This window comes from Branchiostoma lanceolatum, chromosome 1 (genome assembly GCF_035083965.1).
Source record: "Branchiostoma lanceolatum isolate klBraLanc5 chromosome 1, klBraLanc5.hap2, whole genome shotgun sequence".
Taxonomy (NCBI): domain Eukaryota; kingdom Metazoa; phylum Chordata; class Leptocardii; order Amphioxiformes; family Branchiostomatidae; genus Branchiostoma; species Branchiostoma lanceolatum.
This window is the reverse complement of record NC_089722.1, coordinates 21,021,183-21,037,381: the sequence shown is the minus strand read 5'-3', so window position 1 is coordinate 21,037,381 and position 16,199 is coordinate 21,021,183. Positions and strand designations below refer to the sequence as shown.

Sequence of the window (16,199 nt, the reverse complement as noted above, 5' to 3'; positions counted from 1 at the left end):
ATGTATTATATTTTGCCTCTATTCATTACTATCAATGTTTTAGTGCTCAGTATTAGTGTTTTATAAGTATAATCGAAATGTATTATCCCTTTTTTCAGAATGAAATGTTCCAATGACAAGCGCGTGATTGCGTGACCCCATGTGACCCTTTATAGTTCTTTTCCAGTTCCTCTTCCGCATTTTACTGAGAGAGTAACGCATACTTCGGTGGTTAATCCGTCATGCAGGCGACACAGTTCGCTTGAAGGTTTCGAAACAAGAGCCTCAAAATTTCCGTTTGGCAGACTTTGCCAAAGTTTGTGTTTTCATGACCTTTAAACTTGGTTCAACCCGTTCCCGACATTCCATTGGGCTGCAGTGAGTCAAAAAGTTGTTCACGCCTCGTTTTCTGACACTTTCCTGTAGTTTCCGTCGCGTTTTTCACTCATTTCTAGGCCATTCTGAGGCTTGAAATGAAAGTGTGAGTACTTAGAAGATTTGCAGATCGCGCAAAGTGTGTTTTGAAGCGGATTCGCCATGAAACTCAACGAGAAGAACGTTACGGCCTACGCTACATGTGCCTCTCCGATAGACAAAGATGGCTACCTCCATAAGAGGGGGGAGGTCAACAGAGGATTCCAGCGTCGCTACTTTCTCCTGAAGGGCAACCTACTCTTCTACTTCGACAGAAAAGGCGACAAGGAGCCCGTAGGAGTGATCGTACTTGAAGGATGCACCGTAGAGCTGTCCAGTGACGCCATAGAGTCCGACTGCCCCAATGTGTTCGAGATAGTCTTCCAAGGCCCGGGAACTCGGACTTATGTCCTAATGGCCGACAATCACGACGACATGGAGTCGTGGATGAAGGCGCTGCAGTGTGCTAACTATGATTACAAGAGGCTACAGGTACAGGAGCTGCAGAGGCAACTGAAGGAACTTGAAGACAGAGGGGTTAGGGGAGATGAGGGGGACCTGTTGAACGGTGCAGTAGGGGGATGGGCACCCCAGCCTAGGGTAAACCCCTTTGACAAGGACAGGTTTGATCCAAAACGTGTCCCGCCAAAGACAGGAGTCAACTCACGGCCACGCGGACCAAACAGACCCCCTCCCCCGCCGCCAGTCAGGGGGCCACCCCCTCCCCCTCCTATCAAACCCACACCAGCTCCGACAACCAATCAGCAACCATCAGGGTCAAGTACGTTCTTTACCCCACTTGACACTTCGTCAATCAAACAGAATGGAAACGGGGGCACGTCATTAAATACCAGCAAAGCCGCCAGTACTTGGTACAATGCTGCCATAGAGAGTTCAGACAGGTCGAATTCAGCAGGCGCCTCAGCTTGGTACACAGCTGTACCCCAGAACATATCCCTCACCCAGAGTGCCCCTGCCTCCACGAGTCTCAATAAGTCTGCAGCCAAAGCGAGCCCGGGGGCGTCAAGACACAACGTGCGGTCTGCGGGGGTGGCAGGGTCTTCGCTGTTCTACGACACATCCGGCGCCAAAGTCTGATCGTTCGCCAAGATGCACCAGGACTTCGGTGCTCCTGTGCAAGCCGCCATTGCAAGCTGGAGAAAAGCACACAAGGTTTCACTGATATAACAGGACGTTGTTGGACAGCATTCTACAATAGAGTTGCAATGTGGACATATGCAGTGTTTCCGCCAGACCGCGACTGAGAGGTCGTCCACTTGGTTGCGACTCGAGCGAGCGTGAATTCATAGCGAAAAATACGATTTATCTACGGTACATATGGAGAATTTTCACGGAAAAACATTCAAAGGAATATATATTGTGTCGAATACAGTCAGAAATGATGCCCAATCGCGGCAAATCACGACGTAGAGGCTGAAATGCACGGGCGAAATTCTTGTTTGTTTACGTTTTTCCTTGTTTTCTTCGATGACTTTCTTCGATTGAGTCTTGAAAAACGGGTTTTTAATGAGATCACCGTATGCCAAAGGCACCGACATCGATTCTTCGCAAGCTTAACAATAGCAACAAACAAAAGAGTGTGAATGTCCAACAATATAGAGCGTCCCCACGCCCGCAGTAACAAAGAAAAACAAAGAAATTATGCCGACCTCTCGTATTTATTTCCCGATTTCTCGGCATTTAGTTTGTCTTCTTTTAAAGAGGACGGCCTATGTCTGAGTTCAGGCCGTCCAAAGCGACATAAGGCCGTCATTTGACGGGAAGACGCCCCTCTGGCGGAAACACTGGACATATGCAATATAAGCTTGTGCTGATGTCAATGACAGTAAATATTTACCAATGGACGCAGACTTTTATGATGACTGCTTCATACAGTTGGACCGTTTGTTGTCAATTCTTGATGATGTGGTTATCCAAACAGCAAAAATTCTACAGATGTCAAAAGCAGTAAACTTTTCCAATGCAGACATTTATAATCTTCCTATAGTTCTACTTTTTGAAGACTAGCCTAAGAAAATGTACTGAAGTAGCAGGGCTCGAAATAGTGGGTGCATGTGCACCTGTGTGCACCCAAAATTGGAGCTGTGCACCTAATTTTTGACTGTGGGTGCACCGGTGCACCTAGATATTTTTGTACTCTTTACGGTCAAGGTTCTCTTGTACACTAGCATACTGAATATTCTTGAAATTTAAGTATCAGTAAAAGCAATATAATCTTTTGTACTTTATTTGATGTACTGCTTGGTTGAAATTTGAAATCTGGGTAGAATCACAGATTGAAGTTCTTAAGAGAGTGTAGCGTCAAGCTTATGTTTTGGTATCATTCAACTTTATTCTATGTGGTGCCCTCAAATTATTTTCTGTGCACCTAATTTTTTAGGTTGGGTGCACCAGTGCACCTATTTCCAAAAATGAATTTCGAGCCCTGAGTAGGTAACACAAAGTACAACAGAATTTCCACATCTGTTTTCACACTGTTCAAGTCAAGTTATGTGGCAGTTCTTGTTATGAGGCAGTTCTTGTTACTTTCAATCAGTCGTTGAAAGCCCTATAGTATACGTATTTTGGTAGGAAGGACTTTTTTTGCCTTGTGCAAAACCACAAGCAGACAACATATCAGTCTTGCAGTTTTCAGGAATTCTCGAAGAGTTATTTAATGAGTATTTACAAATAAAACCTGAATGCTTTTACAGTGCTATCTACCGTATTGTCTCGAATAAAGTCCGCACTTTTTAAACATTTCAAAATTCAAAAACACCACAAGTCATTGCTAAAGTCAGGGTGCGTACTTTATTTGAGGCTATTGCCCGGACAAATCGGAAAAGAACCTCAAACCCTTGCTTAATCAAACCAGGAACCCAGCTGCGGTGCAACAATGCATGGCTCAATACCTGCCAATTTGCAAAGTTTGTAACTTGTCGTAGGCAATCCTCAAGTTTGCAGAGACAATGCTGGCAGAGTAAACAAGAGAATCTTTTATGAATCTAAGGAATGGCATTATGTAGAAGTCCTTGATATAAGAAAAATGACCTGGAGATAATAGGAGGAACACCATAAATTTGAATTTATCCTGTTCAAAATTTGTTCAAGATCAGTGGAGAAGGGGTGCGTACTTTATTTGGGGTTTTTGACTTTACGTTTCAGTTCTGCAAATTTGTCTGGAAGTAGCCCCAAATCAGGGGTGCGTACTTAAATTGGGGTGCGTACTTTAATCGAGAAAATACGGTACTATCTTCAGATAGCACATGCAATATGGTGTTAGCCATGATTATGTTCTATCATGTAAAGCCACATACTCTCAACAATAGCAATTATGTGAAGTTTTTAATATAACATCCATACTTGAGATTTCTGGTGATTTTCACTTACATTACACAGTGATTTACACTAATATTTAAAAGTTCTTAGATTTGTGGCAGATCTTCTTGTAGTCAGCTCATATTAACTGTCAGTTCATAATGCCACTGCAAGTTGATGTTATGGATGACATCAGCGCGCTCACTGATTTTCACCTGATTAATAAAAAAGTTCCCCTCCAGAGATGGTAAACATGACAAGAAAGTACTGGTACCAAATTGTACACTAGTGAGGTAGCCATGACTGTAGTTTGATAGTTGTAGTTACCAACTAGGTAAGTGATACCAGTCCTCCACACTTGTGTCAATTTGTGCACTTCTTGAAAAAGGAATGGAATACTTGTTGGCTGTAAACCCATGTTTTATCGCTTCAATTCTTGTTACAATGTTTATGATGTCTATTTTGAAAATTTAGCCATCTTTTTTAGAATTTTTACCTTGTTTTTTCCCCCTCTCGCATTAAATTTGAAGTCTGCAAAGGATGTCATCCATAAGATTTACTTGCTATATATGGCCTGACTGCTTTGGATATGTTAAATACACATAATTACACAACATTTATGATCATTTATGTTACGGTCAATGTCTTATGCTTCGTCGAAACCTTCCTGAATGGCCAATAACAGACTAAACATTTTCTGCCACAAGCAACGGCCTTTAGAACAGACAGAAATGGAACACGAGGAGGGGTGATGACTGTTACTTAACACAAGACGTCAATTCTACACAGCTCCATATTTCAGCTGATGGAGTGAAGTGCATAGCTACCACAGTCACCAAACTATCGACCACAGTCAACAGCATCAACCACACTCCTTGCCTGAAGCAGCCATGATCGATAGACTACAAAAACTTCATACATCAACTTCCAAGTGACATCTTGACAATTATCCTTGGTGATTTCAATGTCTACCTCTTCCTCCCCAAATCCTTATAATCCGTAACAGGACAGTTCAAGCTCCACTGACAATAGTACCCTTCTAGATCACGTTTACGTCCGTGGACATGTACAAGACAGTATCAGAGACACTGTAATGGACACATACTATACAGACCACGACATGGTCTATGTTGCCTTGATATAACAACAAACTGCTACTTATGGTAATACTGCCCATACACACAATGCTACATTTTTACATGTTCAGGCACATATAATTCAAACGCTCTTCTAACAAAAGCAATTATACTTACATAGGCATTGATTGTAATATATATTTCCTATCTTACTTGTAAACCACTATACACTGTACATAACGCACACATGTGAATTGATAGACTCAACTTAAAGGCAACCTAAGCAATATTAGGGCGCTGAAAGTCATGTATTCAAAATCAATATTTTTCTGATTTCTATCCATAGTAGGTTTAGATAACACTATTCCATCACATATTGACCATCATGGAGCAAAAATGTGATGTCGTTGTGTGGTGGGAACTCATTGAAAATCTGTGCACTTGGAGGCCAGCCATCATTTCAAATCTTCCGAACATGCCCGATTCTGACCGATAAGTCCCGAACGCATCCGAAGAAATAATCACCTGGTCATGGCTCAATTTCCTTGGGCATTGTGACGTCACGCGGTCGGAAGTTACCGAAAATTGTCGACAGAAAACGGTTACGGCTGGATTCTGGGCTGATTTTTTGGGGGACCCAATAAATAAAATACTCCTTTTGTGGCTTGCTTCTGTGCCATTTTTAAATGCCCAAAGTCTGAAATGATGAAGCAGATGTGGTAATATGGGGAAGCAAATGTCAATTTCAACCTCACAAAACAGAATTGTTTTCCCCAGAATATTTACCCCCTGAAATCGCTTAGGGCACCTTTAATATATGAGGTAACATTTATAAACATAATAGATTTAAGAACTCTAAAAACACCGCTCTCTGCACTCTTTATAGAAAGAAACCCTAGCTTATTCGGCGAAGATATGCATTCGTGGAACTCTAGTTATTTTATACTGCAGTCTCTGCTTCTATATACGGGGGAACTATCGCCATATTGGTGTCAACAAGAGCTATGATCTCCAGAGGAGGTCCTGCCGCGGCACAGAGATCGCGCCGTGTTGACATCATCTTCGAACGCGATCCCGGGTTGGCACTCTGATTCTCCTTGCAGAAGATGTTGTTGAGACAGGCACGGAAGTCCTCTCCTGCCATGGCGTAGATGAATGGGTTGGCGGCGGAGTTGGTGTAGGTGAGGATCAGCGCAGCTACCTACAGGGTAGCAGGGGGGGGGGGGGTTGTAAACTTGACAAAAATGTCACATTTTGATAAGATATCACATTGGGCTACAAATTTACTGACAGATGTCCTTTTTAGTTGGTAGTAGTGTAATCAAGTTACGAACAAAGACTCGACAGAGTGTTTGATGTACAAAACAACATTGCATACACCCGAAAGGAGAAAGAAAGTCTGAAACAAAATTGTCTCCCTCTGAATAGCTATCTACCACTAAAAATCATAACCATAGGATGTCCAAAACACGAGCAATCAAAATCGGAAATTCCACTGCAGTACCAAAACAGGACGCCAGGAAGCCCAAAAATCTGTAATTCACTTTATCTTCACGGTAGCAAAATTTCGGCGTAAGGATTGAAAATTGACATTTTCATTGAACTTTAACTTCATGGTGGTGGCAAGTGATTTACAGAACGGATGTGTGAAGGAATCATAAATGATAACAACAGTTTTTCACGGTGATGATGATAAGCTCACGGTACAGAGGTGACCACGAAAAAAGTGAACACAAAGTTACAGTGAAAGAAACAAAGTTGTTAACTGTAATTGTTAACACTCAAACCACCGTAGCTTTTTTACGACTAATCTTACCGTATGGGGTAAAAACTGTCCCCACAATGTTTTCTACAAATACAGCTTTTTTGGTGACTATTTTTGTGATTTGTGTATATGTATAATTCCATTGATTTATAAGGGACAGTTTGATATGATAAGGTGTGAATAATTTCTGCTTTTTATCATAATTTATGCATAAAAAGGGACATCGTCTTTTGCAACTAACGCTATTCGAATATACGGGCTCTTTTGAGGCCTGCGCCAACACTTGATGTCATATAGCATCTGAGTGGCTTACGCTAGAACAACAACCTTTGTCAACTTTGCTAAAATTTCGTTGGCAACAATTTGAAATAAATGAAATAACTAATGAACGTTTTCATGTTGCTATGCCAACCAGTTTCTGAGAGCCATATTTGGAAAAAGTCCCTAATTACTAGGGTTGTCTTTCTAGACTGCACTTATTTTCTCATCAATACCATCTAATGTAATTCACTATAACTTTTATGATTTGACATTCATAATAAATGCAAATTTGATTACGTCATCGGTCAAAATCTAAGATGGCGGACGATATAATTAGATTAGCTATAACCGGCTATTTCAACCTCAAATTTCATCATTGTCATGTTTATTGAAGCAGAAACAATCTTAATATAAACGTTTTAGTCCATTTATATTATGCTTTTAGGCTAAATGATGAAAAATTGCATTTAAAAAAAATCCAAGATGGCGGAAACAAGATGGTAGATTTCACTAATGGTAGCTCAACATGAATATAATTTTTATGACGTCATTTCGACGTCGTTCCTGTTGCCATCGACAAACAAGGTCATTGGATTCATTATGATTTATCATACAGAATTTCTATTAGATTTTTATCATGTACCTTTGAGTTACATGGAAATACTCAATTCGGTGGATTTTGCCAATAAAATCACATAAATGACGTCATAATACGTAGCAACGTCATAAATCTTTACGTTCAATAAAAAATTGATTGATTTTGTTACTATAATCATAATAACCCTTGTTATACATGTTACTAGGATTATGAGTGCAGATTTTGCTGGGGTCAGTTTTGACCCCACTGGACCACGCGTAAATTTTCTAGGATAGCTTAATCAACAATGAGCCAATCTCGGTAAAAACGTAAGAGAAGGTATAAGACATATATACAAACAAACTCATAGGAGGAATTTTGTTTTCGACTCGAAATGTCAAAATGGCACATGTTGATACACGCCTGGGGTCAGTTTTGACCCCATATGGTGGTTTGAGGTTTTTAAAACAATTACAGTAATTCCGGGGTCTCATCAAGACATACCAATTACCAAATATCAAGACAACCTATTCATGTATTTTCGAGTAATTGTGCGAACAGACATAACCCTCACGAACACACAGCAAGTCACTACAATACCTCCGTTTCACGGGGGTAACAATGTCAGAAACGTACCTTGATCCAGTAGATTGTTTCTGATATCTCCTCATCCGAACTCAGCACGAGCCAGAGGTTGATGGCGTGGTCGGGAAGCCAGCAGGCTGCGAAGACAGCCACTGACCCGATCAGCAGACACGCAGACTTCTTGTTCTGTCGCACAAATTTTGACAATGGAATTTTGAAATTACAGATGGAATTATTGTTACATTTTCAGCGCCAATGGACCACGTCTAGCGATACAATAGACGTTTAGCCAGGACAACCACATTGATCATGAAAATGTACTTGTAACGTAACATGACCTATTTACGTGCAGGAGTAGTTAATGTCCAGATTGGGTCATGTGCACATGTCGCGGTGTATTATGCCAAAGCCTGTTCTCATGAGAAACAAAGAACGTCATAAGTATGATCCTCAGCCATCTCTCTCTTTTATACAAAACATTTAAAAGGGTTTATGTCCAGCGACATAACAGAATAAACTCCTGTACCAGTAACAACAAGTTGCACGGAAGCGTCATGCATCACGCATTTCATATGTAATTCGACACCGCATATTCCATCATGTTTTTCTAACTTACACGATAGCTAATATCTTTTAAACGTAGCTGACGTTAAACCTGTCTTTGATATGCAGACTATCCATGGTGATTCGAGGTTTGAAACTCTTGCCAGTTTTAGGAAGGTTTGATACAACCTAGCGACCCCCGCTCAGATGATACATTTTTGTACGGCATAGCATCATGGCCATGCGTTTATCACGTGAACGCCACGTGCTGCTGATTTCGGGGAAATTCACAATACAAAAATTGTTTTGTTCCATCGCGTCGGGCAAGCGGAGGGACAAACATAGTGACTTTACTGTCATTTGTCTGTAGACTACTTTCGACAGTTACTGTGCATTTTTTTCCGGTCTATGTTCTTCAAGCATAGCACTAGAAGGGGAAATACCGAGGTGGACGATAAAGGGTAAGCCTAGCACAATTCTACACCATATACCCCAGTATAAATACATGCTCGCACGGAGTTAAACAGGCGGAGAAAAACTTACAGACCATGCATTTTCTTGTTAGAAGAGCTGATATTTCTACCCACGGGTTAAACATTTGGCTCTGTCCACGCGGTTTTAGAATAAATAACGTTTTGAATAAATCGGACGTAAACTGGTCATGTTACGTTAACTCTAATGTATCATCGTCGTCAATAATTAGTGTAATGATATGATGGTGATTTGTGTACTAGTAGATGATTTGAATGTTAACTTCCAATATAATTGTAACTGTTTTCGCAATTTTCACTATTGCGCTTTGTCTATTTCCGTTTTTTTAGCGACGGCAGTTAGCAAATGTGTTTATACTCCTACCGTCTTTTGCCCTCCTTTATCCACTATGCATGGAACATCTGAATAAATAACCATGGCCTTGCCATACCGTGGTCACATATCAACATAATGAAAGAACCGGTCGTCGACAAAGATCTACGAATCTACGAATGTCCCAATTTAGTTTTAAAGATCAGCGGTATGACAGCAGGCATGTGGACATAACATGTGGCTTTTATGCATTCATTCTTTAAAAGAAGGCCACATTTACTTGATATTTCAAATCTAGATCTAACGTTAATAGACTAGAATTTTCCATATCTCATTCTGACGTGATGACTAGATAGGTATGTATGCATTTATTAGTTTTATCTCGTCTTGAAAGTTACTTTAATCTTGGATAAGCAACTTATTTTGAAGAACAGTGAAGAACATGATTATGTTTTCTCGGTTCTGCACGTATCTTTTTCTATCCATTTTCTAGAGTAGCATTTTCTTGTTCATGTGCACCTGCAAAGCTTTCGACCCAGATTCAGAACCATGCACTACATCAAGGAGGTTTAACCTCATTGCTACACGAAGCGCAGTTTTTTTACATATTTTTTCACAACCAATACACTAGTAATGTCCCCAACTTCTTGATGCCATTGTTTGGATACTATTAAAGTAAAATCGAGAATATGCTTATTAAACCTCCTTGGTTAGCTTAGCATCCAAACGATGCAGTTGATCAGCGGGAAAATGATAAAAACTTGCATTCTTCAAAAGTCTTTGAGGTCGAACTTAAGGATATTGATTAATCAAGAATATGCTTAGTTAACTTATTTTGTGATGAATACAAGCTAGCCTTTCGTAAACGAATACCTTTTTCCGCCGGATGCCAGACTGGCGTGCGTTAGGCTGGAAGCGATGGTAGAGGCGGTAGACGATGGCTGAGCACGTGACCAAGGAAACCACCAATGGGATGACGTAGGTGCACAGCAGCGAGTATATCCAGTAGCCTCGCGCCCAGTCCTTTGGTGGGTTGTTTGGGCGGCAAATCTTCAGACTTTCTCCATTCCATTTGATGGTTTCCAGTCGGTAGTACAGAGCCGTCGGCAGAGCCAAGATGAACGAGGCTATGGATCGAATAATAAGTTAATAAGTAAACTTATGTAATTCGATCAACCATGTATTATGTTAGTTTCACCTGTCCTTACAGGTGTGTGTGTATGTTGCACATTTGTGTGTGTGTGTTGCATATTTGTGTGTGTGTGTGTGTGTGTATGTTTGTGCGTCTGTCAGTGTGCGTGCATGTATGTCTTTGTTTGTGGGTGTGTGTGCACGTGGGGATCGGGTGGGTGAGTAAGTGTGCACGGATACCATCCCATTATCTTTGCAATCCTCACCCTTTATGACTAATATCTTGATAAACTATGTCGAAGAAACAGTAGTGCAGATATAGCTCACCGATCCAGACGATGATACTACCGATGATGGCCACTCTTTTCCGTCGGTAGTTCACTGACAGGACGGGGTGCAGTATGGCAAAGTAGCGGTCAAGGCCGAGCAAGGCCAAACTTAAACAGGCTGCCTGAGCTGTCACCTAGTTTTTAAAGAGAAACTTTGTACGACTAAGAATGTCGAAAAACATAACGTATCTATCATATAAAGTGCTCGCATAACCACAGCCATGCAAAACCAATCGCTTTGAGTACAATCAAAACTGCCCACTCTGTTTACCAATTATAATCTGGTCTATGTGGACAGATAGGATTCTTGATACTTGTGCCAATGGGGAAACTTAACTAAGGCTGAATAGAAATCTGAGCGGGAACTATGCGGCTCCTGATGTCTTACGAAGGTATGATATCCGTTAGCTAAGGAATGAATTCACCCTACTTTGTACTTAGATATAAACTGGTGATATAAATCATGTGGTCATAGCTAAGAAACAAGACCACAGTATGTCCAAGACATAAGATACAAACACCGAAACTTCTGCTACAGTACAGCCCGAACTTGATCTCGACTTTTCTTTTCTTTCAAAGACCTACCTACATACCAAATATCATCACAATTCATCCAGTCGTTAAGTTATAACAACAAATATCCGGAAACACACACACACACACACACACACACACACACACACACACACACATACACACACAAACAGACACCCCCAAAAATACCTCCGTTGATAACAATTATCAATACCGATACAAAAAAGTGCAATGTTAACCATCATCATACTGAGTTTTATTTGAATGTATTGCTTATATAAGTAGCTAGCGCAATTCACCTTCTAATAACGTGCGAAATCTGACTCCCCCGTCTAACGGGCCTAAGTTGGTCAATTAAAAAAATTGTGAAAAAAAAAGTATAATACTTACAAGCACCAGATTTTGTGTGTTTTACCATCAATATGTTATCTCTATGTGTACGGAATTTCTTATAAATACAAGTTACTGGTGTCGAGTTAGAGCGTGATTAACGAGCAGACACACCCGCCCCGCTAGCGAAGGGCGGAATCGAACTCCGCACTTTGACCGAATTTCCACCGGGTCAAACGAATATTATGGTCTGTATAAATGTCACGAACACGTTCTAGACGATTTTAGGAACATTTTGCCGGGGGCCGCAAATTTCTATGTGCAAGGTAAGTCAATTTATGACGATTTTAAAAACTTTGATCACGTTTTTCGCCCCTATAGAAGTAAATAATCAATTTGCGGCACCGGAAATACGATAAAGCATGTTCTTAGCTTTAATTTGACACCAGTTTTACTGCATATAGTTTGGGATAAATGCGGTGGGAATTGTGTTTTCCGCGCGGTGCCATGCCGCGGTACTGGGGCGGGACGCGGCGAGTCGGAGGGGACGGGGCGAACATTGATTATAATGTGGCTTCTTACACGTTTCTCGTCTTGGGAATATGTAAACTGCGCACATACTATGAAGGTAGATGGGATTAAGTTTTCAGTATCAAGTAGTCTTGCTGATGAATCGATGAGTTTAGCCTGAGGTGTCTGATATCAATTTATTTTGCATGTACAGTATTATCAAAGATATATACTTGTCAATATCTCTTGTAAAGTAGTTAAGTCCCATACAAGATTTTGTTAATCTTATCCTGGTGGCTTGTTGCCTTGCACTAATTGTCCTTATATGCTTAGGTGTGTCCTGAGGGTCAGCCCTGATTTTCCTGTCCTGAGTGGGAGAAACCGAGTTGACTACTGTCCAAGAATCATTATGAGAATATGTGAATTTCAAAAGAGATTTGTCTAATTTAAGGCAGTCTGTGATTCTCTCCTAGCTTTTGAATTCAATTTACAGAGGTCTGATTTAGTGATTAAAGACCATGCTTGTACTACAAAATCACCCAATAAATTCGGCTAACGTAAACCAAGGAGGTTTTATATCGTAAACTACCAGGGTCAGTCTGCTACTGACTGCTGTGGTGTTCACATGGGTGGTGGCCTGGCTAAGACAGTCACCATGGCCACCACCCAAGATACTCTAAAAAAACTTTTGAAATTTAGAGATAACAGGTAAGGAACAGGTATGATTATACATGAAGAAGTTATCTTTATGTAACCCAGAATATAAATGACAACACTGGTTAAAATACCATGCTCTGTTTGGTAGTATAGCATAGGTAAAGACATAGGCTGGCAGTTCATGTGCAGTTCTGCCTTACAAGTTCCACATAGCTCCAGTCTATATAACTGGCTTTTAGAATACCATGTAGGTACCATAGCTGCAAGTCATACTTGTAGACACACAACTATCAGACATTTGAATTCAACTGTGAGGAGGGCATTTCCAAGTTGCAATTATACAGTTAGACACTTTGAAACAACTTTGACAGGCTGATTTGAGAGTTTTTATTTGAACACAAGGTTGATTTTCTAAAAACTGAAAGTTGTTTTGACTATGTAACTTTGTTTAAGTCATTCTGTATGGTTTCATAATGTTACTTTGAAAACCAGCAGAAAACAATATTTGAATCTTGTTCACCAGTATTATGCTAATCTTCTCCTGCCTTTGTTTCAAGCTGGAGTCAGTCTGGGATTTTTATGTGTTTATGTAGTTATGGGGGCCAATCCACCTTTCAAACTGCAGCAAGGCCACAGTGGGAAGCACTTCCTGAATTAGTTTATGGTTCTGGCCCCAGGGTTCAGAAAAAGGATTTTTAAGTTTAGCAAGAGTAATCCTTGCCAAGAAGTATTCTAAGAATATGTGAATTAAAAAGATTCTCTTCTGGCTTTTGAATTTGATGTACAGAGCTATGATATAGTGCTTAAGTATACCAAGAGTAATCAGTAATCAGAGTAAAGAATTATTCTGAGAGCACGCTTTTGTATCAGCTCTAATTGATGAGACTGTTGGCATGTTAAACCTACATTCCATGCTTAGGATTGTTTTGGAAAAGGCAAGAGTTAAATTTTTTATGATTGCATTAAAATGTAATAAATGTACATACATGGAAGTTTCATTCATTGTCCAATTAATTTTACTAATTAGTATGCGGACGATTATGACAAGCAGTCATTAAATAAGAATACTTGAGATTTTTGGTATTATTTTTTCTATTTTGATGAAAGCAGAAGAGAATACATTGTATGCTAGGTGAAAGAAGCCTTAATCATGTGCTTCATTTTCCTAATTAATATGCAAATATGCTAATTATTGATTACTTAAGAATGCCAGAGATTATTCATTAGCTAGACATATTGTGACAGCTAACAGTCCCACTTTCATTTTGAAAAGAAATGAGAGCAGACAAAAATTGTGTAGGCTGAGAGGTAGAAACAGTCATGGTCATGCACTTTGTTGTCCTCATCTGTATGCAAATATGCTAATCATCTATTAATTAAGAATGTCAGAGATTATCTATTTGTTCTACATATTGTGACAACTACCTGTTTCACTATTAGTTTGCATAGAAATGAGATCAAAGAGAATGCATAGGCCAATATGTACAAATGGCCTGTGTTATACATTTCTTCCTAATTAATATGCAAATATGCTAATCAGTCATTAATCAACAATACCAGAGCTTAAAGAGATTATCTTATTGCTAGGCATGTGACAAGTACCAGTTGTTATATTAGTTGTTATATACAATGTGGTAGTAGAGAAACCTGCAGAAGAAGAGCAAATATGCCTAATTAGTATGCAGATATGCTAATTAAAAATGAGATAATTAGTTATAATGACTAATTTGCTTGACATCTTGTGGCAGCTGACACTTACATAAGCAAATTGTGCCAAGAATTTCTGCTGTGAAGCATCAAAACTTGCATACCCCACATGCATACTATTGTACACAATGTCTTTATTACAGTGAAGATAGTCCCTGCGGTGCCATATCAGACCCATGGGACTAATTATTAAGTTTTCACCAAAAATGTCAAAATCTATTCTTTCAAAATTCAATATCTCAACTCAGGTTCATCGGATTTGAAATCTGAAAACGGCGTTTTGTTCGGGACACTGAGATCTTTAATCTAAGCTCAAGTACAGTGTGGTGTTGAATAATTAAAAATCCTCTGTTCTAGCTATATAAGTCAGACAACGCAGCTATTCTGATACAGCTACTTGAATACAAAAAAGACAATAGTGCAGATCTAGTGATTTACACACATATCATAATACAAATGTAGAATATGGTTATCCCACCTGTAAATAGAATACCATACCATCTGAACTAAATAGTGCAGAAATAAACAATCAAGATACAGTACAGCCCACGAAATACGCATCAAGTTTCGCGAAACGTGCCGCAGTCTTTCACGAAACGTGCCGCAGTCTTTCACGAAACGTGCCGCAGTCTTTCGCGAAACTAGTCGAAGGGCCAAGCATCGAATATTCGATTCTACTTCCGGGTTTTTCTAAAACGGCACAAGATCGAACATCGTTGACACGAGTAGCGCGGGGACGAGAGGCCAGGTTAGCGTCTGACGTTTAACCGTTTACCCGCAAAATAAACACCGAGGGCGGAGGGCCGGTGATAACGATGAGATCAAGAAGATAAGGACCGATTTGAGCCCTTTTTGTAGCTAAACTCTCAATTATACATGTTTTTCTCCTGATAATTTGGCGAACATTTGGGTCTGACGTCAGGGATTTGTTAACAGGCTTATTTCTAGTCAGTATGCTAGAAACCATACTCTAGTATGCTAGAAACCACCCTCCCCACCCTAGGCCTTCTCCCGTTATATAGATTTGTACATACGCAGCGGGAGAGGTAGACAGGAGAGTTTGACAAAGCATAGGTATATGGGACAGTACATTGTTGCCGTATATGATTACACGGAGAGCGACCGCGCGCGCAGGTAGAACGCGCTAGGTGCGGCGTCTTCATAACGGAGTGAACATTTTCAGTATTCTACGTCGTGTACTCAACTATCTAAATCAACATCAAACTACCTACCAATGGATAGCTAAAGTTTGAGAGAATCAACATACAAATCATAAGAGGGTTAGTGAATTCTTGGTGTTTACGACGCCGTGACAAAGATAAACATCAAGTCCCGTGGTTTCTGCTCCGCCGACGCGTTCCAATTGTGTTCGGAACGCGCGAGGCGCCGTGTCTTGTTTTTCAACAAAGTGAACATTTTCTATACGAGTGCTGCGCTCCCCTGTTTTCAAATAAACAATAAATTATATATCAAATGAAAGGTAAGGTTTCTGGAAATCAGCACAGATATTTTCAAGAATATTCATGAACGCTACATACCTGCTGCAAGCCATCCAAAATGGCGTAAAATACGCAATGTTCAGTGGATAATTTCTTACACACCAAAAAGTTGGCCACCGGTGAGCGCACCAATGCTTGTTTTTTAAGCACGCCAAATTTCATAGACCTGCAGTCTACCAA

The 16,199-nt window shown here is 40.2% G+C and overlaps 2 protein-coding genes and 1 long non-coding RNA gene across 3 annotated transcripts; 2 read left to right on the top strand and 1 right to left on the bottom strand.

The window, feature by feature from the left end:
- Positions 1 to 69: 69 nt before the first annotated feature.
- On the top strand, positions 70 to 3,760 carry LOC136440847 (sesquipedalian-1-like). Its single transcript, XM_066436989.1, has one exon. It carries the CDS (start codon positions 517 to 519, stop codon positions 1,489 to 1,491), a length of 975 nt encoding a protein of 324 aa, XP_066293086.1. The 5' UTR covers positions 70 to 516; the 3' UTR covers positions 1,492 to 3,760.
- LOC136446884 (somatostatin receptor type 2-like) lies at positions 3,720 to 11,564 on the bottom strand. Its single transcript, XM_066445568.1, has 5 exons — positions 11,556 to 11,564; positions 10,781 to 10,916; positions 10,196 to 10,449; positions 8,027 to 8,161; positions 3,720 to 5,988 (listed from the first exon to the last, which is right to left on the bottom strand). The coding sequence occupies exons 1-5, from the start codon at positions 11,562 to 11,564 to the stop codon at positions 5,728 to 5,730; spliced, it is 795 nt and encodes a 264-aa protein (XP_066301665.1). The 3' UTR covers positions 3,720 to 5,727.
- Positions 11,565 to 11,606: 42 nt separating this feature from the next.
- LOC136440853 (uncharacterized) lies at positions 11,607 to 13,794 on the top strand. The gene is made up of 2 exons (XR_010756722.1): positions 11,607 to 11,972; positions 12,490 to 13,794. It is a non-coding gene; the product is annotated as an uncharacterized lncRNA (long non-coding RNA).
- The last annotated feature ends 2,405 nt before the right edge of the window (positions 13,795 to 16,199 follow it).